General features: G+C 46.5%; 1 protein-coding gene across 1 annotated transcript; it reads left to right on the top strand.

Annotated features, from left to right (window-relative positions):
- Nucleotides 1-826: 826 nt before the first annotated feature.
- On the top strand, nucleotides 827-20,239 carry LOC126545630 (neprilysin-1-like). The gene is made up of 8 exons (XM_072285130.1): nucleotides 827-1,273; nucleotides 4,015-4,149; nucleotides 5,843-6,080; nucleotides 7,980-8,231; nucleotides 11,743-11,862; nucleotides 13,042-13,212; nucleotides 16,379-16,763; nucleotides 19,081-20,239. Exons 1-8 carry the CDS (start codon nucleotides 1,041-1,043, stop codon nucleotides 19,500-19,502), a joined length of 1,956 nt encoding a protein of 651 aa, XP_072141231.1. The 5' UTR covers nucleotides 827-1,040; the 3' UTR covers nucleotides 19,503-20,239.
- The last annotated feature ends 5,425 nt before the right edge of the window (nucleotides 20,240-25,664 follow it).

The following is a 25,664-nucleotide window of genomic DNA, read 5'->3' as shown; positions in this document are numbered from 1 at the left end:
GAAAGTCATTCCTGTCCTCATAATATAGAGGGGATGGCAAGTTAATCCTCGCGTTTTTTTTTTTTATTTAGCGAAATTTTGTCCTACACGTTCGTTAAAACAACGGCCTGTTTTGTTTCTATGCCATATTTGAGGCCAGAGTGAGGAATGCCGTGAATGCTGCACCATGCTACTATACAGGAAACGCTGCTTATTTGTTCAAACACATAACTCCGCGTTCCCGGTTCCTCGCATTCTGTAACTCTCGAACAGCTTTTGTGGGGCAAATGTAACTGAGATCGGCGCAACTAGCACCCTTCCCAATTGGGAGAAGAAAACTGTTGCATGCTTGGAACGGGAGGCCCATTATTTGTTTCTGGAACACTATGAAAGATTACATCCGCGCACGCTCCTAAGCGAAGCTACAGCAAGAATTGAGAAATCATGTATCCGGCAAACTTGCTTCATTCATCTGTTGTTTCTTTTTAATGATAGAGTTTTTCTATCTGGTATAGACAGAATTGGTTTAACACATTCCGATAACACCAATAATGGTCACTTGCTCCAAGTTTTGCTTGTGGTAAACGCATAGACACGGTTGCATTGTTGCTATATGGCATGTGGTTAGGACCACGAACATATTTTACTCAGCATGCGAAATGAGTGGCCCTTCATAATTTAGTACAGTACTCTTACGGTAGGATGTTATTTTAGTACAGGGAAGTGAAGCGTTCCCTAACCAAAGCGTGGTTGTTGGGAGCCTTATCCAGGGATTCTTGTTGAAGCGCAATCAGGAGTACACGTTTTCATGAAGGCTATTTCAAGAAACACCGTGCTGTGCAAAACCAAAAAAAAAATTGTGCCTTTGTGCTTTATGCCATGGCGGCCTATACAAACAGCTGCCCGTCACTTCTCATCGATTTCCACAGGCGGGGCTACAGTTGAACAACGACTTCCGGAACCTATCCAAGGACTCTGGCTCGGAGTCCCTGCTGGCCCGCTTCCGTTTCCGGGCGGTGGCCTACTTCCTCGCCTGCGCCGTGGTAACCGGTGTGGCCATCATGACCGTGCTGCTGGTCTTGCTGCCCAGGCCGCGGCGCGACGCCCAAAGACCGCGCGCGCTGCTCTGCGTGCAGGAGGAGTGCTTCCTCGGAGGTAGCGTGATGAGCCGCGCCCTTGACCTCAATCGGGACCCCTGCGAGGACTTCTATGCGTACGTCTGCGGGAGCTGGAAGCCCACCGCTCATGGCACGCGTTCCGCGCTCGACGACATCCGCCTCAGAACGCTGTCCAGGTCGGTATCGCGTACGCATACCACAGAAGGGAGATGTAGAAGCGGCGTGCCCAAGCGCCTTTGCGTTACCAAAAACTCAAACTCCTTCCCGCGTATTTCAAGTTATTTCAGAGTCCCTTCGCCTTCTTTTTGCATACGCGTCCCTAAACTCTGGGCTACGTAATTTCTAAGCGTTCCTAGAGACAGCATTGCTATCGGCCTAAAAACAAAGATTACCGAGAAATTTTCTTTGTGTACCGGGCCTGACTTGCAGTATAGACGTCGCGAATTTTCCGTTATTCTTAGAAGCTGTACGCTAAACATTCTCGTGGGTCAAACATAAACATTTGACTTTTTGTCGAGTGACATTTTGCATGATTGATACAGTTCTATACTGTGACAGTAAACTGTGTCATAGTAAATGAAGTCATACAAATCTCAATCCTGCAGTCTTTCAGTGCGCTGACCGTGGTGAGTTCTAGATACTACCCGTGCACTTTATTGCTGTTGTTGCCAGCAAAATTAAAAGAGGTCCGTTTTCATTCCCACCTTAAGAAAGGTCATTCAGCAGCCTGCAGTCACAGCTCATCGAAACTTTATCACAAAAATACGCCAAGCTTTCTTCAACTCGCTTCCCGAGCTCTCTGACTGGCGATGTTCTTCAATGAGAGCAGCCTTCTGCCAAATTTAGACTCAAATATTGTTATCGAGAGAGAGAGAGAGAGAGATATGAAATACTTACGAGATCGTGCTACAGCTGTGTTCTTATCGCATGACCCTCGTGCAAGGGGCTAAAATAATAGGTAAGCGTCTGGGTCCCTTCATGTGGTACGTTCGCAACAATTACTAAAATTGCACGGTGTCCTGCGCCTTACATGAGCAATCACTGGTGCATGAAGGGGTTTAGGAGAAGCATTCGTTTTGTGAGCTTTACTGTCTCATGCTTGTATCGCGGAGTGTTCGTCAACGGCCCAGAGAGATCACAGATTGCACTGCAGGCTCGAAGTGCAGCGCTGTCTACCACCTTACAAGGCGTGGGTATTCGTGCATAGCGTTAGTGGTATGTTTTACCTATAGTTGTAGTAAGGCAGTTTACCCTGTGCGCGTAAGATGGCCGAAATATTCAGTGTGGCTAAATGCTTCAAACATTCGTACCCCTTTGTAGGATAAGCCTCCTGACGAATAATGGTTTTAGAGTATGTGCAAAATCCAACGGGTTGGTTCACTTTTAAAAGTGAGGCTTTTCTTTGCGATTCTCGCGGGGTTTTCATGACCGTGGTAGATGCGTGGCTGTCCTCTAGCCTAATAGGACAACCACTTACAGTGGAGGGCCCATGCGACCATCACTGTCGCTGGATTCCTTTACTACCACCACACGGCGCTCGCCTCTACGCATCCGCGATGTCAGCGGCCGTGTGGAGGAAAGAAAATAAAAGAGCCAGAAAAACAGAAACCCGTGTTTCTACTGAGTATGTAGCGGAGGACGCAAGCGACGTCATCGTCGTTGGGTTCCTCACACCACCACCAGCAGGCGCTCGCCTCCGCGGCAGAGGTGGTGGTGGCCTTGTGGATAAAAAAAAACAACCATAAAAACAGAAACTCGTATTTCGACTTAATTCACTCACACAGAGCTTCGCTGTATGTAGATTCCAACTCTTTGGATCTGCTGCATTTCTTTTCCGCCATCGTTTGAGACGCAAAGGCAAATGCAACTTGGGTAGTCCGTGCGTCAGTTGACTGAAGGTTCCCTTCAACTAAGTTATACACTAGATTTCCAGATATGGTTTGCACAATGCAAACAGTAAACAGGAAATGGCATTTTTCTTCAGTGCCCTTTTAGATCGCTCAAGACAATTATATAAGATTACGCACTTTCGGTCGCCTATAACTTTTCCGAGTGTTATTGCGTGTAACTAGTTCTCGCCAGCAGAAAAATAGCAATGAACGCTGCTGTTACCGAGGTGGAAGCTACTACAATTGAATGTTCCGTGTGACATCACATTTACGCTAAGCAGTTTCTTTTACCACTAATACAATGTGAATAGAAGACTAGACAAAGAATATGCAGGGACCATACCAGTGTTCAGTATCATTATTTACATAAACATATAAGTAGGTACGTTGTTCAGAGTAAGAGCGCTGGTATCGTTATGGTTTCGGGTCTATGATTTGTACTTGTTCTTTTCTTACCCGTCCTAACTCTCGCTCAAGTTTCCTCCCTTACCTCCTTGGCCTTAGTATTATGGACACCATTTATGACAAGCATACCGACCATGTCATCTCTGCTACTAATTTATCTCCTCCCGGATTCAGAGGTGTGTGACTAGGCCAGTAAATACAAAAGGGGTCGGGGATGTGGAGGCTCCCATTCCCCTGTTCATTGGGTACCGTTTACGTTGGCAGGCAGGTCTTGTGCTCCATGTCGGAGTAAGTCAGCACAATAGAAAGTGCACTCCACAAAATTGGCCTCTGCGATAAGAAATGCATATTGAAGCTCGCCTACGGTGTTCTAACATACGTTTTTCCTGGTCATGGTGGCTGCTATGGGTATCAAAGCAGGTGCCGGATTTATCTTGAACCCGAAATGGGAGCTTGTTGTAGTTTCTAGAGGAGTTTCTTGTTTTCTTTCGCTATTAGAGTGCACCTTGTGCTGAAGCGAGGTGCAGTACTGTTAAAGGAATAACAAACTGCGTAACATTATGAAAACGTCGAAATGCACTAGTTTCAGCCTAAGTGCATAGTCGCCGATGTAATTTTCGCAGGGCTGCACTTCTACTGGACCAGCAGTACGGCAAGGACTTCATCGGGCATGCTGCAAAGCTGTACCGCAGCTGCGTTGAAGCGATACGCGGAAACCAAGACCACACAATGAAGCTGAGGGCATTCCTGCAAGAAAGGTACAAATTAACTCACAATTTCATCACAGATATTTGTGCCTCCGAAACAAGACCCGCTTGATTCGAAAATTATGTGACCGAATGGCACGCTGTATAAAAAGCACTTCATTGAGAGTCAATGTCAGTGATTCAGGCAGTGCCTTGTAAATGCAAACAGCTGTTCTGAAATCACTGATTCGAGAAGCTGATTTGACATAAAAACTACACAATGAATAATAAAATATAGTAGCTTGTAAACGCCTCATAAAGTTAGTTTGATATATATTGGATCGTCATCATAATCCATCATCATAAATTACAGCGCACTGCGTAGACTGACCTCTCGGCGTCCTTGCAATATCATTGGCTCACTATGTGCTGCAGACACACAAGCAAGATCAAATTTTCTTATAACAAAGTGTATGCGAATTTTGTCCATTCGCTCAGATCACAAATGAATTCGTGTTATCTTGAACGATTGGACTAGTTGGTTCTTCATGACCAGATAGCTCCACGGTTATGCCATCACTATGTCTTTTTTTTTTTTTGCCAAGCTATGGAAGGCCTCTCACGTGCTGGAAGCTGTACTATTGTGTCGGGGGCCATGTCAGGGGGCCACTTTGTGCAACACAAAATGAAAGAATAACTTTTCACTTCTTGCCAGCTGTCTAATGTTCTATGCGGATGTGACAACACGCAGCGCGCTGCCTAGTTCTAGGGCTCATAGCGGGCGTTCGAGGAGAGCGAAGGGGGGTAGAAGTAGATTGAAAGACTCAAGCGGCAGCAGCCTATTCTATATCCACTGCAGGGCGAAGGCTTCTTCCAGTTCTCCTAATTATCCTTTCTTGTATAAGCTTCCTCCATTGTTTCCTGCATATTTTATAAATTCGTCAAACTACTTCCTCGTCTGCCATCGTCGCCTTCATTTCCCTTCTCACGCTACCCATTTTGATGGCTGCTATCCCACCGGTTATCTTCGTAGTACGACCATCTCTATATGACTTTGGAAGATTAGAAAAAAACGTTCAGTTCAGCAGAGGTGCCGGCAAAACGCAGCTATTTCTGCTTCATTTATCCCTTGACGACACAACTCCTCCATGACGGCTGGTATCTAGCTGAATCGAACTCATCTTCACAATTCATGAAATCCATTAAGAAAGCTTATACTCCGCATGACGTCAATTACATGATTGATGACATGGATGTGATCCATTGTTGAATGTCATTTCTTAAATGTCGGCTGTTTACTAGACTTAAGGAAGGGTTACCCTGACTATATTAAAATTTACTTTTGCAAATATTTTGTACTAGGTTCAAAACAAGCTAATGTGCCTGTAATTTGTTAACACTTTCCCACCTCCCTTCTCGCTAAATATTGGGATTTTGGCTTTCTTTCAAATCTTTGGGAAACAAAGCCGCCATGAATAGGAGGGCCGCATCAAATGCCGCGTGTGAACCTGGCTGAAGGCGCCGCTGGTACAGATCTTGCTGGTACGAGTAAATAATCCTACAGCGCACATGAATAGACTGATGGTGGCACAGATCGTCGTGATGATGAATATGACGGTTATTATTATTATTATTATTATTATTATTATTATTATTATTGTTATTATTATTATTATTATTATTATTATTATTATTATTATTATTATTATTATTATTATTATTATTATTATTATTATGACACTTACCGCCACATGACCCATCGCAGGGGCTTGTTCTGGCCACGACCCGCGCCGGCCGACGTTACCACAGACCCGCTGCTCGTACTCGTTGACCTGTCCCTCAATTGGCGCCTCGACCTGTGGTTCCATGTCGCATTGGTGGCGACCCCCGGCAGTAACTCTGTGCACGTGCGCCTGCAGCCAGGGGTGGTTAACCAGGATTGGGCCCGCTTCCTGTGGATGCTGCGCCACGAAAGCCAGATGATGTACCTGGCTTATCAGCAGGTTCGTATGAACCAGGGACGACTGTGGTTTTCTTAAGCAGTAAGCGATAGGGCAGCTGTAATAGTACGGAAATGAGACTTGAACTGGGAACGATATTATAGATCACAAAGCACAACCGGACAAGTACGAGAAAAAGGGACGAAGGTGAGCGCTGATCTCCAACAATTTTAATGCGTTGTCATTCTTAGGCTAGGTCACGCACTTACTATCTATCTATCTATCTATCTATCTATCTATCTATCTATCTATCTATCTATCTATCTATCTATCTATCTATCTATCTATCTATCTATCTATCTATCTATCTATCTATCTATCTATCTATCTATCTAAACTAACTAACCGCCTTACCACCTACTTGGGTAAGTCCATGCTCGAACGGGCCAATTTGGGTCACTGGATATCTGGCAATGTGTGCCGCTCTTCAGTAGACCTCTTTCCCGCCGTTACTGTAGATATGGGACTTTCTAGTCATCACTGTTCGAAAAAAAAATATTTGACCCTGATGTAGAGCACTGGGTGCGGGTTACTCAACCCTGTGCTGGTCTTGAATTAACCTTTTTGATGCCATCTTGGGTCACCATACTCCATTCCATACATAGCAGTCAGCGCTGCGGACTTCTTGCTGTGACTTCGTTCCCTCTAAGATATAGTTCGATGTTTTCTTTTGTTTTTGGTTTTTTACCGCAATTGTGCACAACTGTTTTTATATAGGCTCAGTGTTGAACGAAAGAAGTTTTAATCCTTAGAAACAGACACACTATGGTATACAGCTGCTAATACGTTGTTTTAGATCGTTTTTATTTTTGTTGTTCTTTTGAGGTTTTTCTTTACTTGCAACTCGTCGCGAGGTGCCGCACGTGCATGCTCGCGCGAGCTAATGCTGTTGGCACACAGCGAAGCATGGACGGAACGTCCAGATTGATAACTTTTCTTGACTGAACTTCTTGCGTAGCTTCCACAGCATTGACTGGTATGTATGGAACGGAGTATAGGTATGGGCCAGTAGGTGTGTGCCGCTATTCGATAAACGTATTTGGCGCCTGCTTGGGTAACTAGGCGTACGTGCCGCTGAGAACCTGCTACTCCAGAGTGACAAGAAGCATCCCTTAAATTTCTGTGAATCTAAACTGAATCGAACCTACGTCAAGAGACCTCAAGGACGGCGACCCGACGCATTAGCAGGCGGCGCCACAAATGCACTGGGTACGTGCCGCTCTTCAAAGAACGCCTTTCGCGCCAGAGCTTTAGCAAGCTGCTGCATCAATGTCATCGGTATGTGCCGCTCTTCAATGAACGTCTCGCCAACTTGGGTCGCCGAGTACGTGCCACTGATTGCGCAGCATGCGAGGGGAACAGTTGTCGGCGTTCGCCGGCATCGGCGCGCCACGCTTCTGGTCTCGGAGGCCACACGCCGACGTCTCCGTAGCGGCACTGAATACCGCAGCGTGGCCTCAAAGAACTGCGAGAGAGGAGCTCGATTGCCGCGTGACGAGTTTCTGAGCCTTCGCATTTCGGACTCCACGCGCAGGCCTCGTGGTGGCGGTGCTAGTTGGCATCGATTGTTCTTCCACTGCAGTACACGCCACAGAAAGAACTCGTTTCGACGGTGGCAATACGCTGTTTCACTATATCGATTCTACGCTAAACGCATTACCGTCGACATTCATCGTTAATTCCGCCGGCCCTATGCTTGAACCTGTAGCCAGGAACTGATGCCACCTTCATGTGATCGGTAGCTGAACCTCCTAACCAGTAAAGCACTCCGGCGAGTACGGCATCGTGACGTGGTCGCGTTTGATGCACTTAAGAGCACCAGACGCGACCTAGTAAATTCTATCTAGCAAACTTTCGCTCGAAGTGTTGTCGTTCTCACAACATCCGCTCCATCTTACGCAGGAGGCCTCCAAGCTGTTTACCAAGGATGGATTTGAAACGATGACGCGGGACGTGATGGAGCAGCTGGCGTCACTCGAGCTCCAGGTCGCGCAGCAACTCTCTGCAGGCAACATGACGCTGCAGCCGCCTCGTGGACCACGGGACGGCAGGAAGCCGTGCGACCGCGTGACGTGGCGCCACGCCGACTGCCTGACACCCGGAGTGAAACCCTCACGCTGGCTCGCTGTCCTGTCGAGTCATGTCGGCGCCTCCGTAAGTATACCATCACCTAAGCGTTTTCTAGACTTCAGTGTCTACTACTGCCAAGGTACGCGCTGAAGTTGATGTCGAGATTCCGTGGTTTTAGCGTGGTGGATTCGCAATGTAGAATTTAACATCTTCCAACATTGTCGTTATCAGAGGCATGATGAGCGAGGAAGTTATGGAATAATACAAACATTGGCAGTTTGACCCAAAGTTCCAAGCATTCAAAGCGATAGCAAGGTTTAGCGCTGTACTGGAGCTCTTCGGACTTTGAGTTAACGGTAGACAGAGGGGGGGGGGGGGGGCGACATGCTGGCGCAAGCTAGCGCGCAAATCTGCTGCGCAGTAGACCCAGCCCTGGCAGCTACCAGGCGCCTCGCAACGCTGGCGCTATGCGCAGGGCTGCCAGCGGCGCTGCAGGCATCGAACCTCCACGGAGAACTGGATGAGTCCGAGCAAATACCGTTGATGTTCTTAGCTGGAATTCACTGTCCGTTCCGCTCGTACCACTGATTACACCGCGGCGTGCTATACACATGACAGCTCGCCAAGAATGCTCCTGTTTTCTTATTGCTCGCAATGCTCAACTCATCAGCGAAATTCAGAACACAGCCTTGAGCCTGAGAGTGCCACTACTGGACCTCGGCATTTTCTGCAGCCAAACGCACTGCGCATCTGTCATGTCTCTGGAGACCTTCTAACAATCCACGAGCAAGCCGCGCCCGTGCCCAATGCACGCGCGCGGCTTGCTCGTGGATTGTTAGATTGTTGACTGCACAACGGCTGCGGTGGCGCCGAGGGGGTACTTGTCATCGCAGTCGAACCAGATACCAACACTACAATAAAGCTCAAGAAGCATCCTGCCCTGCGGTTGCTGAGTAAAGATCAGCATCGCTCTCATTTTGTTTTTGCAGTATCGCACATTCCTGCGCCTTTTACTGCGTAGGTGGTAGTGTGCGTCATCTCAGTATGTGGTATTAGTTAAATGCATGATAGCATCGACAGCAACTGAGGAAGCTACACGCCTCATGATATTTTCTGGAATGTCCGTTGGCAATTGATAATCAGTTTCCCTTTGTGCACCTTCGAAACTTCTTCGGATTACCGTATTACTGAATCAAAAACCGTAACATCAGTTACTAGTGCTAAGCGTGACTCGTTCTCCCATGTCTCACACGTCATCTCATGGCACTTCTCTGTGCACCGGCATTCAGCGTCCCCAGTCAACGCTTAAACGTTTCACCGTGACCTCCGAAGTGACACCAAAGTGCATGCCCTGCCTTCCTCTTCCGTTCTCTTCCTCTCTAGCAATAGAGACAGGGCGTTTAGGGACGCGTGATTGTGTGCGGCGGCTTACTCTTAGCTCTCCCTTAGTTTCCTTAGTTTCCTCAGATTTTTTTTTCTATGCTGCGAGCATGGAAGTTTTATCGCGCCGTCTACCTATGCACATGCAGGTGTCTGCGGGGGATAAAATCCCACTTGTGCATTCTTTAGGCAATATTGAGAGTTGCTCTAGCAAGCCCCCGTCATCCATGAACAAGCCTTACACAAGTTGCTGCTGAGGCTTGCTGCCATAACGAGCTACTTAAACAAGAGAAGAAAATGTGGCTAACGCCGCAACACCGAGCTTAGAACGAAGACACGTGATAAAACAGGGAAGCAACGAATGAACAAGCATGTCACGTGGGAGTCAACTGATATAGCAACTGTAGGTGAGCCGGTATTGTGCAAGTAACAAAGCATACACCATGACATAAGCCTTTGGTAAAATAATACGTTCGCAGCTGCACAGTTAGAATTGAAGAAAATTTTTTTTTTAAATTTCTCTTCCGCGGAGTTCCGAGGTCAGAAGCAGGAGAGAGCGACGTGATGTAAGGAGAGAACGAAGGCTCTGCCAGAAGGAAAATGCGGGTGCGCAGCGCAGCTGAAAGGGAGTCTCGCGTATACCGTGACGTAACGAGGAGGAGAGGAGCGTAACAGTGGGCAGTGGCGCCGGCGGTGTCAGTTGGGAGTTGTGCCTGCGCGTGCACCACTCTCGATCACGCCACCCGAATGGGCCCCGCGGCTCCTCCAATATGACGCGATTACGCTGCACCAGCTGTGCCAGTGCCGCTTGGCTTCAGTGAAGGCAATGGCTCATTCGGCGCAGCGTACGGTATACGGCAGCGCGAGCTATTGTTGCCAATGGCAATCTTCTTCGAAGTTTCTGCACATGTTCTTTTTTTTATTAGGACGCATTGCCGAGAACGCATGCAAGCAACATTTACGATTTCAATGTACAGACGTGAGTGGGATTCGGCAGGATTGTGGTTAGCAATAGCCGGTTGGAATATTAGTGTTCTGTATGGCTGCACAAAGCAGGAAGTGACAGCAAACCTCGCGTAGAATTTTATTTCGAATGAGCATCCGCAGTTCTTATTTTTTGTTTAATTCTCGTCTTTTTTTTTCCTATTGTTTTCGTGTCTCCGCTGTTAGACCGTGAAGGGGCCAAAGTGCGTCATTGCCTTGGCAGACCAGAAACGGAATTAAAAAAAAAAAATCCATGCGCCAATGTTGTGCTCATATGAGTGGCATCAGTTGATAACGCTGAGAAAAGTGCGACCTTCGCATGCCATAACTGATGTCGCCACATTACGCCAAGCGTGAAGTACGCCCACCATCTGTCCCGTGGTAATGCCGGTTTCAATTTACGTGTAAGGGCTTTATGAGGGAGTGTAAAGACGATGCGGCAATCTCCCAAATCGACGATAAGCGGCAGATAAATGTACGCCTTCGGGACCCATGCAGGTCACTGCAAGATTATCAAAGCTCGGTTGCACACGTAATCTGTAGAACTATTCCGGGATACCATGAGGTGTAGGCCTGAAATTCACCGCTGATCATAAAGCGTTTTGACGCTCGGTTAAATCATAGCGTGCAACAGCCTTCTTTATCGTGAAGTCTATTCCACTCATCACACAGTCGGAGAGACGTAATATCCACTTGCATATTTCTTTATCTTCTCCTCTCTGTGAGAGTCACGCAGCACGACAATGTTTGTAACGCAATTCTTTGTACCACAGGGTCGCAGGATGTTGCCACGGGCACTGCCGGTTTACATGCGCATATATCTCCGTTATTACTTCGTTGTTCAAAGTCTCCCTATGGCGATCTAATCGCATCTACAGGCAAACAAGCAAAGGTGAAGATTTTATTCTAACAAGCAAAGCGGTTTTGTGCGACCTCGTTCCGCTAAACAATAACAAAACTTGACTACGCTGATAACTCCTGTCATAAACGGCAGAACAAACAGCTCGGCGTCGCTTTCCCAAAGACATTATTGCGTCAGTAACGCTTATCGCCTGCATCATTGTCATGGCACATTGTACAGATGGCAAATTATACAGGTGCGAGGAATTCCTAAACCCAAACTACAAGATGCTATAGGAGCTGCACATTAATTGGTTGCCGCGAACGTTTGACGTTTTATCAGAGGGCTTACTTTGTAGATTTTGACTATACCTTCTTCTGTTCTTCCCAGGTGAACGAGAACACCACTGTATCAGTGTGGAATCCGCGATTCGGTGAATCGCTCGGCAAAATTTTGTCGCTTAACCCGATCAACCTCCTCCTGGACGTCATTGGCTGGACCGTAGTTCAGGTACGCACCCCAATCTCGCTGCCTGTTTAACAATTACTCGTTTCTGCTTCCTCTTAAGGCTATGTAGACAAGCTTAGAGGACTCAGTCAAATAATGACGGAAATGATTCGGCAAACACTTCAATGAAAGCGGAACGTCCCTATGCTTTCGAGCAACATCTTGACCAACGTTTCGATTACCAAATGGTTCGTGGCGATGGTTTCGGGCACTTTTAAACATCGCGCATCACATATAGTCTAAACAATTAATGATATGGACTGTCGATCAACTGTGACCTCAGGCTTCAGAAACAAGAAGAAATATCCTGTGCTACGTTCCTTGTGCTGATAATTCTCATATGTAACAACGCTATTTGGTGCACATACAAGACGCGTTTGTCATTTGTGTGCCCTTCGTGTTTTTTTTTTTTTTTTCATTGTGGCGAGCGGCATTGTTCAATTCAGGTCACGTAGAACTAACCCAATTTTCGGCAATTTTAACACGCTGATAGGTTGAAATGCGCCCTCAATTCCTTGATTACTTTAGCACCAACCCTGGCAAAAAATGTGATTTTAACGTGCGCCTCCGGCATCTTCTCTTTTGTTCGCCTTACTATGTGTTTTGTGAAATCGTGCGCATCATTCTGGGCTGTTTCGTTTTTTTATATGATTATTTCATATTAAAGTGATTTGTTTAGCCTTACGAACTCATTTAGCTAATTTAAGGAGGCCCCAGTTTTTTATGTCAAAAGCTCGCAAAGCACAGTGATATAACAGTGCACTTCCAACACTGGCCAAAGTGGTCATTTATTGCAGTAAATTCTTTGAAAGAAGCAAGTGGCAATACCCAAAAAAAAACTACGCGAGCTTCTTTTAGTGACGCGCATTTTTGATAGGTGAAGTACAGTCATGCATATGCAGAAAAGAATAATGAAAAGGACTCATGACTGTCTTGATATGATATTAGGTATTGGTAATTTGGGCCTTGGGGAAGAGGGGGGGGGGGGGGGCAGGGAGGCTGTCACTCGGACATCCTAGTTTCACTTGCGTCCTACTACTAAACTTCATTTGCATCGGGACGAAGCTGTTATGGCCGGGAACTGAGCTGCTTTGCACTCGCCACCAGAACGCCATAGTGAGAGAGGTCCTGAAAGGCGTTTCGAAAAACGTCGCAATTTTGCAATTACCGTGGTGCGCGCAGATGCTGGGCTGGGCCGCTCATCCTCTGCTGGCGTACGTGCGTTTGGGGGGTGAGGTAGACACCCGGCACAGCACCCCACCTTTCTGCCTGGCCGCCACTGAGGCACTGCTCGGAGAGGCTGCTACGGCCACGCTGTTGGCCACGCACCTACCCGAAAGGTACAGGAGGCAGGTAAGTCAACTCTAACGCGATGCCAGACTCTTGAGAAGGACATCTCGTCACTAGAACATAGGCCATATTATACTGGGTGTTCTTATCATTCAGAATCTGACAGAACACGCACCATCACGAAAAGACGACGCACGGAAACTCCAAGCTGAACGCCATAAGAAGCACGACCATGCGGTTAACTTCGAGGGCGCCTCTGTGATCGACACTAAGACCAAATCGCTTAAGAGACCCTTGAGTCACGGCACATTCAAAATACTCACGGCAACATCAGTCGGTCATTGGAGACGCTCAACCCTGTGTACGTTCAGGGCCTTCGCGATGCTACAGAGAGGAATAATCACAACATAAAGAAGGCAAGAGTTTGAAGGACGCTGTTTCTTCGGGCGCTTCATTCACCCACTGAAGAAGGAACCGAGGCAGTCCCGAAACGTCGGGAACTCGTTAACCTTTGGCTGGTGCAGTTCTCGCTTCCTGAAAAAAACTCGTGGCGGTACCGGTTAGCCTCTCGTGTTCGAACGTTGCCATTACGTCGCAGTACGTTCGCTCATACACTGTTAGCGCGTCTTGCTTATGCCTAAGAAGGATAGCTCACTTGCACAAGCACTGTCTTGAGCGACCAGTCTTGGTGGCAGAAGACTTATTGCACTGCGCACCACGTGGGGATATGCTGCATGCAGTGGCCGGCTTACGTGCGTGCTTGGCAATATTGCAGGTACCTATTTTACTCTTTAAGATAATGTGTCAACACCTACGCGTTGCACCAACAAAACAGAGTGCTCCACCGCAGTAAACGGATTTATTATGGTACCTAGGAAGCGCGATGATGTTAAAGGCATGTGAACCGGACTACTGGGGTAGCGACAACCATACGATTCACATTGACCTTTTTAGACACTGCCATCAAGGCGTTTGGTGTCGTGGCTTGACGCAAGAAATCACCCGCCGTCGTACCCACATTCCAATGCTTTTGTGTCAGACGGCGGGAATTGTAGACCCAACGACGTCGCACTGCCGACCATTGATCTTAGAACAACCTGTGCACGTGTGCACGCAAAGTGGGTACGTGTGATTTACCGGGTTCGCGTCCTCCTAAGTACGCAAGCCGTTTGACGAGGGGTCCGAACGTTGACGGCGAAGGCACCCCACTTCGCCGTCATTCTCAGCAAGTTCACACAAGCCATTCGAGAGACGGTGAATCATCTCTGGGGTAGTCAATGCCTGATAACCGCAAGGAAAACTGGTTGTCACCGGGACAGAGTGACTGACGTCACGTGCAGGGGAGCGAACGACACAGGAGCCGAAGGAAAGCCCCTTTCCCTCCTTGGGGTAAAAAAAAAAGTGGTTAAAAGCAGGAGTACGGTTGCGTGCGAGCGGATTCTAACACTTTTCGAGAGCCGCGCCCGTTTTGCGATCGTACCTCCTTCGAGACCATCTTTACCTTCATTAGGTTTCTATTCTTAGCTTAATGGGTGCTACATTTTAAATAAACACAAGTTTATTCCTCCCTCCTTGATGCCTTCGGCACGCATCAACATCCCTGGACAGAGCGTTGGAGATTTTGGGACACCGACGTGGTAGAGGGAGTGAACGGGCATTCATTAGGATACTTTCCAACCTCTTCGAAATACAGTAGCCTCTATTATAAAGAGATGGGCCATATTTGCTGCCTTTCCTTATCGTTTAACGGTAACTATAACAATTGTATTGCTGATCTTGGGAGGATATTAGAAAACGGTGAGTCATCAATCACCACTAAATAATCTATTTTTCCTTTCGTTACAAGAAGGGCAGGGCAGCTACTAAAAGCTTCATCTACAAGGAGCTTGATGAGACGATATCTGCACTAGCAACAACATACGGCGTATCGAGGGAGCCGAAGTATGAGCAAGATGACCATTCCCTTCATGAGAAACAAACAAACAGTCTTTTCTAAGCACAATGAAATGAAGGCAAGGTATTTGTAACACTTAATTTGTGCGGTAAATCTTTTTGCACAAGAAGACCATACAAGATCAGCCATTTCAACAGAAGCAAATACAATGTTTAATACACATCAATAGGTAGTTAAGATAACAAAGAATCAGTAATTTTATTCGTTGAGAGACAGATGTCAAATAGTGTTTTCTGTGCATGGAGGTTATTCATGTGACTAAGGTGAAATGCGGGCCTTCTTGTTTCCTAAATGCTTCTTGTCAACTGCTCTGCATGATTGCTTGAAACCTTGCTTTATGTTAAAATTTGATGGTGTGCGCTTTCTAATTTCTTTATTTAGTTTTGCAACCAGGCTTCATCGGCGAATTCAGTTTCTTCATCGCGGCAGTAAGCTTGGTTTGATTTCATTTGATTTGACGGCAAAGGGCTTATGCGACCACTTGTGATTATATAAGTGACCGTTCTGCTGCGACTATGTACTCAGCGGCTCTTCTTTTACTTTTCCTTCCTTTCATTCCCCAAGTGTGGTGCAGCCAAAGAGGCACCACCGTAGTTGACATCTCTACCATTCCTTTTTCTTCTCGTTCTGAGGTGCAAGAGCCAATGGAAGGAATGTGCGAAACTTTTGAACAACGAATCAAATATTGCCCTATTTGATTGTTGAAGCTTTCGAACACCGATTGAAATGTTACCCTATTTGATTCGGCCTTCGAATCAAATAGTCAGTATTTTTAGATATGAATAGCTTGTCAATAGTTTTCGAAAACTCAAATCACCAACTGCACGATAAATATGATCCCAGCGGCCATAGTACAGACCTAAAACTCGAGAAGTTACAGGGTTGAGCTCACTATAGCCCACCAAAAGCGCCAGACTTCTCCAGCTAAACCGCTATCACTGGCACTCAACAATGAATCCGGACTGTGCCAATTATCAGCTTTTTCTTCATAATACTCCAGTTGCGCTTTTAATAAGCGAACCTTCACAATGCGCAATGTAATTGCAGAAAGTTACTAACCTTGTGAATGTACTTTGATGTGAAGATCTATTGTGATCAGGGCAGTTCATTATTCAAACATTTCTCGGAAGGTATATTCAAAATTGTACTCGAATCCATTCGGTTCTGTCACAATTCGATTCCTATTCGATTCGGTCGCAAAATTTATTATTCGCACGTCCAATGCAAATGCCGTTTCGTTCGGATGAACCGCTGAAACGGCTGCTAACGTCGCAGGTAAACGGAATCTTGGATTCTGTGGCCAAGAGCTTTTCCCAGATGATGCGAGCTTCAACGAGCGCCCTCAGCCTGAGTCACGACGGCGACGTAGATCCGACGCACAACGTCACGCTCTCGCTGTGGCCCAAGACGGCGTCCAGGCTGCAGCTGGAACGATCCTACGGTCCCATGCCAGCGCCGCCTAGTTCCTCGTCGTTCCTGGACAACTGGCTTACACTGGCTCCCGCAGTTGCCAGCTTGGCCAAGACGGCAGCTCTCGCCGGTGGCTCACCGATGGGACCGTTCGGCTTCAGACCATTTGCCTGGCACCATCGTTACGAGAACGGAGACGCCGCTGTAGTTTTGCCCTTGTGGATCATGTTCCCTCCCATCTACGGGCCAGGTGAGACAGGCACCTAATTCTCTCCCGAGGTTTATTGTCTCCATAAAAAGGAGACTGTCAAGCTGCTCTTTTCACATAGTCATAGCCGTAGAAAGCTGTGATATGAAACCGTGAAATGTAGAAAACATGGTGCCTCAGTTGCCGCTGCTTTAGGTAGAAAGATTATTCGGTACAAAGATGTTTTTCTTTTTGTGTCCGAATAATAGAGTATGCGAACGCAAAAAGAAATATGTTTAATGCTTCGTTTATACGTACAAAAAAGGCTAGTCAACAGGGGTGGACTTCGTAAAAACACAAGGTCTTATTGGGCGCATTAGTGCAGCATTACGCCTGTTCAGACTGCACTACCTGCGGTTTCACTTTGGGCACAACACAAGCAAACAAACGAATATATCTTTAGGATTGACTCACATTTTTAGGTTACACTGCCTCCGGCATCGGCCCGTGTTTTCTTTGAGTAAAGCCACACTTCCGGTCCCTTCTATAGGCGCGCGCTGTTTGAATGCGCGGATTTGGGGTTTAATTTTGGCCTTGACGGGCTAATTACGCATAAACACTGCTACGTGCAGAGTTCTAGGGTAATTTGGTGCATCTATTTCGCTCAAAGCTTCATTTGGCGTTTTTTTAGCGGTTCTATATGCATTGAAAGACCTCGAAACGTCTTTTGACGGAAGCGGGGAGAAATCGGTAGCTAGATAATCTGGCCCCACGAACCCAAAATTGATCTACAGTTACCGAATAAGACCTTGACATAAAAAAAAGTGTGATGAATGGAGGGAGAAAAAAACACGAACGCTGCAGCTTAGCCTTCTTCTTTCCGTCTCCTTTCGTTCCGCTTTTGTACACATTCTAGGTCCTGATGTTTATTCGAGTTGTGGACCCTTCGCAAGTCTTCCTTCTGAAACCTAGTGCAGTTATCCCTAGATGGAACTCGCCTAATCAAACTAAGCGAGAAGCAGGCATGGAAGATTACGCCAGTAATAGACCCAAAATTAGCACGAAATTATTCTCTTTTGTATAGGTGCGAGCGCTCGACACTTATTGTTGGACGGCGCCTTTCGCCGCGCTTTGTTGAAAAACGTCTTGGACACCCTAACAAAATCAAATCGAAGAATGCGCAAGTTATTGGTACGTGCCACAATTAAGTTGACGAGAAAGTGAGGCAGTCCATGGATTCTCTGGTCACTTGGAACTGACGGCGGTAGCAGTTATTGCTAGGCAAATATGTTGTCACTGTCATACTCAAACTACATGCGCCATACTTTCAAAGTCGCCTATCGCGAACTGTGCACCGGCTCCACTGTCATCTAACGACTGATTCTCCCAATAAGCAATTAACACAATATGATCTATGAATTGCACACTAAGCACTTTACACGCATGATCTCCTTAAATAAGTCCGCAAACTACCGCAACTGATTTGAAAGCGGTGAGTGACATATTACGTCCATGACTGTGGGCTGTCTTCCTTACAGAGTGTTAGCCTTACATCAGGGGCCGAAAAAGACTAGTGGTAGACATTCGGTTAGTTGTTCTAGAGCTCACCAAAACGCTGTAGCGGCGAGCGGTACATTCGGCTAGATGAAATCGAGTGCTCGGAGCACATTCACCTGGTTCTTTCAGAGTGTCGCTTCCAGTTGAGAGCGCTCGGCGGCGTTCTCACCTTCCGCTGTTACCTAGCCGTCTGCAACGACGGTAGCTGATGACCCCCGCATGTAGCCTAGTGGCTATGACGTTGCGCTGCGGAGCTCGGGTCCTCTGGTATGATGTTCACCGCCATGGCGGTATTCCGATGGGAGCAGAATGCAAAAACGCTCGTGTACCATTTGTACGTTAACTAATCAAAAGCAGTGAAAATCAATCCGGAGCCCACCGCTGCGGCGTGCTTCATAAACGCGTAATAGTTTTTGCACATCAAATCCCAGAATTTATATATATATATATATTGTTTTTTTTTATTTAACCGGTGGGTGTCTCGGCGCCTGCACACCTTGATTGTTAAGGAGTGAAGAAGCATTGACCCTTTTCTTCTTTCAGCGTCCCATTGCTTTGGTGAGTGGCTGAGCATTCAACTACGGCACGTTTTTTTCTTTTTCTGGCTGCGTATTGTTGCGATTCGAGTCGGAGTGTGGTAGGATCCAACCGAATGTATTATAAGACAACAGGCGAATGAGCGTTGCTAAGTCTTAGAAGCATCGTGTGGCCGGGGTGCGCATTACAGCGAATTATCAAGCGACTCATCGAGGTCATCGAGCCATGTCCAGGGAAAACTGCAGTGTTGTTTTAAAGCACAGTCATTCTTCACGCCTGTATCCAGGACTACCACCTGGCATGATATTCGGTGGCGCGGGCTCGTTGTACGCGACGCTGCTCGCCGAAGGCCTCCCTACTGCTCTCCTGGACAGCCTGGACAAGCGCAGCCACTACGCATCGGCGCAGTGCTCGCACAAGCAGGACCCGTGGCTGCGACGCGCCATCGGCATCGAGGCCGCCTGGCGGGCGCTGCGAAGGGCGCCCTCTGTCGAGACCAGCGGCAGCGGAGGCCACCTGCTGGGCCTCGAGGACTTCTCCAGCGCCCACTTGTTCTTCCTGGCCGCTTGCCTCCAGCTTTGCGACGCTCCGCTGTCGAGGCGCGCGGAGTGTAACTTCGCGCTTCGCCAATCGGACGCGTTCGCGAGCGTCTTCGCATGCGCTGAGGGGTCAAACATGAACCCCAAGGACAAGTGCAGGGCATGGTGACCTGGCGTTCCAAACGGAGCACTGCCGTCTTCTTGCCACAAATACGGACTCCGCCTGCTGTTCCTGCTATCCATTGACTGAAATTATACATATACACACACATTGCACTCTGCATATACAGGCACCTTTGTGTAGAAGGCACGTAACATGAATGTAGTATGTTCTTATGAATGATAAACCTTGAGAACAATTTAACGCGACTTGCTTCCATTAGTGTCGCCGGACACGTCGTTACGAACGTAGGTAACGTGCATCTCCCATGAGCTCTTGAACTTAATGTGCGCGGGCGCATCAACCGGTTCGCAGTCGAGATAAGCAATAGGCAGACGTTTAGAATATTGGTGGAAAAAGCAGGGAAGAGGTTGATACGACCGGATCCGTTACAGGCTTAGGCATATATATACATTTTGACGAAGAGGAGAAATATTAAAGAGATGTATACAAAAATTCTAGAATAAGAAGCATGTATAGCATGCCTGAGTAACTCACGCAGGCTAGGTGACTATTTCTCACCGCCCTGTTCCAAAGGTTGGGCCAATAAATCATCATCATCATATAACATTTCAGAAAGATATGGCGAAGGGTTAGTTTGATGGTACAAGATGTGCGAAGATCAGACCAGGGCAACAAGTGGGACGAAGAAAAGCACTCTTATATTCGTATTTCTCCCTGACCTTGTCTACTTTCATTGCTATGGCGTGATCAGCATGTTGAATAAATACACTTGCTATCTTCGGCTCGCCTAGCTTTTGTATCATCCACCTGGGAGACTAATCTTGAGGGAAATCACCTTGTAACCAACCAAAACGCGAACAAAAACTGATGACAGCAAACTATACCACCAGCGCTGACAGAACTGCAACTACTTTATTTTTTCTAGGTCGACGTTATAGTCGCCCTAAGAAGTGCGGCAAATGCAATGGAAAGCTGGTTAAAGCGCCATCAGTAATATTAAAATACAGAATAAGACAAAACAAAAGATACCTGCCTAACCCTCGGCTTTTTCGTCGATGCAGAAGCTGCAATATTCTGTTGTTTTGATTTAAAGCTGCGTCAGGTAGACAGAGATGTTCGTTCTTTCGTTTGTGATCTGTATCTCATGTCTGTGGGTGGTTCATGTATCATTCTTTATGCTGCTTTTGTTATGATGCGTAATACCGATCTGCAATAATCGGGTAATTAGTAGTCAGGCCAGGCCCTGCGGTTTTCTTTGTCGCCGTCTTTTTCTAGATCCGTTACCTTGTTGACGTAAGTACCAACTAGCCCAGACGCACACTTTACATAATCACCTGGCGTCTACAACTGCTGTTCGCTGCTCTTTTGTCGCGTTATTATTTGTACGTGTCGGCCTTAAGCGGAAGAGTTATGGCATCCGGGACTGACAAGATCGCCCAAAACGTGCGCAACCAGTCATCCCTCTCCTGCCTCATGGGTTTTGTAACACTGATGGGCTTGTAACACGTGCTGTAGATGGCTGCAGTGGGAAAAGAATGCTATTCGCATTAAAAATTTTGTTGTGCTATCACCTGTGCCGATGTTGACGTCGTCCATCGGGTGCCAACAAGAAAAGTAATGAACGAAAAAACATTATTGCCCGGTTATGTTCGCGCGTGAAGAAAAGCGAGTTCGCCGATAAGGCCACAAAAGTTCTAATGAATACGTTGTTGCGCCATACAAGGAAAATAAAGGCTTGGGAGGGAGAGTACGAAACGACAAATTCTACTCAACCACAAAAGTTCTAACAGCAGGGGCAATCTGCTTCAATGCACATCAAGACAGACCAGTGTTTCTCAACCACCACTTAACACCAGAGAGAAAGCTCAATTTTGCTCAGCGCTTGCTCTAACTAAAGGGAAAAGGTGGCAATTTCTCTGAGTTGATAACCGCCACATTAACGCCAGGAAGGAACCGGAAATTCATGCTTTTCGCATTTCCGAAACTGGTGATCTTTCTGTTTTTACGCAAGCTATGCTAATCGCACGGGGTAGAACTATGGCTCTGTGCACCGTTCAACAAGCGAAGGAATTATTTCCCTATTCTGCAAAATATAATCGTTACATATTTCATTTCAACACGCGTAGTCTGCCTATAGGCACTTTGACGAACTTGTACGCGTCTCTGACTCCCGTTAATCAACACTCATCCATGATTTGCCTTTCTGGAACTTTTCTCGCGTTGTCAAATGATGCATAATTTGCCATGCCAGGATATCAGGCTAAGTATTCTCGCCAAGGTAAGACTCGGTGCGGTGGTTCTGCCATATTTGTAGAAAATGCTCTGACGTACACTTGTCGCCACGATTTAGCCTTTTCTATTGTTAACTGCGAATGTGTTTGGCTGGAATTCGATGGTCCTTGTATTCTTGGCAAAAGAAAAGCCTCTCTCTCTGGTGTATCTACCATTCACCGTCATCGATCTACGCTCAATTCTGCATTGAATTTAAAGAAGTACTCAGTCAAATTACCAATGAAAACAAGAACATAATGTTCATAGGTGACATCAATATAAACGTTATAGATATTACTCACACTTCGTGCTCTGATTATGCCAACATATTAAGTAATGTACCTTCACCTCAAACTGCCGGAGCTATTGACTTTCAGTTCACTGACCTTTATCCCGTGTTTCTGCTGCTGGAAAACTGTGTGCAGTATAAGCCCAAGACTGTTGGTAAAGAAGTATTTATGTAGGGTAAATTCTGCAGCATAAATTTTTCCCACTGATTGGATCTAAGTGTTGAGTGATAATTACGATATTTCAAAGTTCTGTAAGCTATGCGATATATCCACTGATGCAATCAAGGAATGTCCCACTCTGTGATCGTACGTGAAAGAGTTTTCTGTGCTGAGACAACTGTGGGGGACTAATGTTCTCCTGTGCAGCATCCAGAACAGCTTGTGTGAGGAGGTAAAGGTGCAGCCGTTTCATTTACCACTTTCACGGCCGTTCAAAACTTATTCTAGCAGTGTCTATTTTATTAACGGACACAAAGCGTGGGTATTAACAGAACCGTATTCTAAAAAAATGTCAGTGACAGCCCCAAGAACTTGCATTGATAAAAACATTTTTGAATCAGCACGCTTTATAGCCAACGGTCACAAATGTTACTGATGACACATGCGCACTCGCAAATGCTTCCGACATCACATCGCATTTTGTCAAGGCTAGCATGTATGCATCGATTCCAGTGTCAACTCTCGCACGTTGTCTGCACGCTTTTTGTCTGTTATCCCCGTAGGAAGCTTTTCAAGTCGTACAAGGACTAAAATGTACTGTGCCTGGCCATTACAACATTCATCCCTCCAGAGTAAAACTAATTGCCTCGGAAATTTATGTTCCTTTGGCTCATGTGATTAACCTGATGTTCAAGAATTGACTTTCCTGCTGAACTGAAGTTGGGAAAAGTAGTACAAGAATTTATAAAAGGTGACCGCAACCAAGTTAATAACTACCGTCCGATAACTATAATTCCTTTCTTTAGCACGTTATTGTTGCTGGTAGCCAGGCTAAACAATGAACAAGTTGCCTTTTGACACCATGTCATTTTGGTTCTAGGCCTAGCTTTTTTACAGGTCTTGCACAAATAGAATTTACAGACTACCTTAAGCATTGTATCGATACAGCATCCTTCCCTGGGGCCTACTTTGTATATTTTTTTAAAGCTTTTGACACTAATCACGTCATTCTTTTTTGCGAAATTAGAGTCCTATGAAATATGCGGTCCCACACTAACGCTCATACGTAATTATCTGCTGAACAAATCACAGATTGTCCAAGTTGCTGGTGCACTTTACGACTCAGATGCCTAATCAAGGTGTTCTCTGAGGTTGAATTTTAGAACAATAAATTTTGTATGGTATAATAATGACTTACAACATTGCCTTCATTCTTCTAGATGTGTATTTTATATGCCGACGACACCACAATTTTTTCTTCTGATCATGTCTTTAATGTTAGTTAAGGAATTAAGTAACGATGTTGCCAGTATTGTTCACCCACTAGTCATTCATAAGCGTAAAACCAATTTTATGTTAATTCCGGAATGAAAAATTCTTCTGTTGCTACTCTTTCTCTATATTGACGCGCATATTATTGAACCGTCCCCATTCAACCACATTTCTCAGAGTTACCATTGATTCCCACCTAAAGTACAACAAACTCATCGCAAGAATCTCGGACAAAATTTTTTCTGGAAATCGTGGTTCTGATTAAAACCCGCATTTACGGCCAAATGCACAATATTCGCTGATTATACCATTCTTCTATTCACAGTCACCTTACCTCCTGTTCTTCATATTGCCGAAACACGTATGAGACCCATTTGCCCAAAATGGTTCATTTGCAGAACCAAGCAGTTAGAATACTTACTTTCAGCCATTGCGGAGAATCCGCTACACCTGTTTACGATAAGCTGTTGAATAAAGCGTCGAAGTATAACAGCTACCACGCAAGTGGTGCAGGTTGCTCTCGATTTCTTGGTCCTCTGCGACTTCGAGTTTCCCTGAATCTTCGTTCGGGTCACCAATTGCTCCGTCTTTCCACCACCATGGCCCAAGAAGATCCAGCAGGAGCCTCCGGCGTCGCTGTTTCTGCCCAACCAGCAGCTCCCTCATGGACCGTCAGCCCTCGGCAGCGCGACACAACCATGTTCACTGGCCTTCGTGGTGATGACTTTGAGGACAGGCTGGACAGTTATGACCGACTGAGCGAGTTTAACCGGTGGGATGATTCTCACGTGAATCATCCTACCTCACCACTACCAATCCTACCTCACTGATGTTTCCAAGACTTGGTTTCTTAATCATGAGAGCGCCTTGCCTGACTGGGAGACGTTCTAGTTGTACCGTCAGCCCGTTGTCTATACAAAGGGATTGCATTAGCACCCCGCCTTGATCGCTCCACCAACGGCACGGCCACTGAGTCTGTACTAAACACAACAAATGAGCCAGTATTGCTTTCAAAAGGTGCTGTTGTCATTTGCGTCGTAGACACTCAGCCTGTCTCTGTGCTTACCTTGAATATTGCTGTTTCACAACGGCCCACAGCTCTAGATGCAGTCCCTGCTTTTGTTCTCGGTAGTGCAATTAGCAACAACCTAACGCCATAGCAGACAGAGAAGTTACTGGCGTTGTTAGTCTCCTTCGACGTGCATTCTCCTCTTCTGGGACAGGCTTAGGCGACGGCTCATAGCGTACACACAGATGGAAGTTTCATCGTGTGCCGCCGGCCATATCGCATTTCTTCCGGCGAACGCCAGATCATAGACACCGACGTTGACAACGTCCTGAAACGAAGCATAATCCGCCCCTCCTCAAGCCCTTGGTCGTCACCTGTCGTTTTGCTGCGTAAAAAAGATGGGACGGTGCAATTTTCCCTAGTATACGGTGCCTTGAACAATATAACCTAAAAATATGTATATCCTTTGCCCCGAATCAATGATGTGATAGAATTATTACAAGGCGCGGAGTATTTATTCAGCCTTGATGTACGCTCCGCTTACTGGCAGATACTCATGCGTGAAGCAGACAAAGAAAAAAGTTCGTTTACCACACCCAATGGACTTTACGAGTTTAACATAATGTTTTCGGCCTATGTAATGCCCCCGCTACATTTGAGCGAATGATTGACATTGTACTACGGGTCCTAAAGTGGAAGACTTGTTTATGCTTCCTGGACGACATAGTCATATTTTCGTCGACCTGCCATCAACACTTCCAACGCATCGCAACATGCCTCTCAGCTGCTGGCCTTCAGCTGAATACAAAAAAGTGTCACTTCGCCAGCAGAACCATTAAAGTACTTGCACACCTTGTCAGCAAGGAGGGCATCCGACCCGACCCCGATAAGATTACCGTTGTACTCCACTTCCCCGAGGCTCAACGTGCCAAAGACTTGCGTAGTTCCCTCGGACTAGCTTCCTATTTTCGGCGCTTTATACGTAACTTTGCCACCATTGCCGCGCCGCTCCATCAACTCCTTCCTTCTGGAGCTCCCTATGTATGGTGGGACGAAGGCCAAATTGCTTTTGACGCCCTCAAGTGTGCTCTCACGTCTGAGCCTGTGTTTTGCTCGTATCACACGCTCATCTCTTACACCAGGCAGGCTGGTTTGGACTCCGCTGCTGTGAATAGACCAGCGTGGTGATATTCTCCCCTCCCCTCG

This window comes from Dermacentor andersoni, chromosome 10, assembly GCF_023375885.2.
Source record: "Dermacentor andersoni chromosome 10, qqDerAnde1_hic_scaffold, whole genome shotgun sequence".
Taxonomy (NCBI): Eukaryota; Metazoa; Arthropoda; class Arachnida; order Ixodida; family Ixodidae; genus Dermacentor; species Dermacentor andersoni.
Note: the sequence above shows the minus strand (reverse complement) of the source record. Positions and strands in the feature narration are given on the sequence as shown.

Coding starts and splice junctions, on each gene's coding strand:
- LOC126545630 (XM_072285130.1), top strand. CDS start 1,041: ATGACCGTGCTGCTGGTCTTGCTGCCCAGGCCGCGGCGCGACGCCCAA. Junction 1,274..4,014: donor CGCCTCAGAACGCTGTCCAG/GTCGGTATCGCG, acceptor TAATTTTCGCAG/GGCTGCACTTCTACTGGACC. Junction 13,213..16,378: donor CCGAAAGGTACAGGAGGCAG/GTAAGTCAACTC, acceptor CTAACGTCGCAG/GTAAACGGAATCTTGGATTC.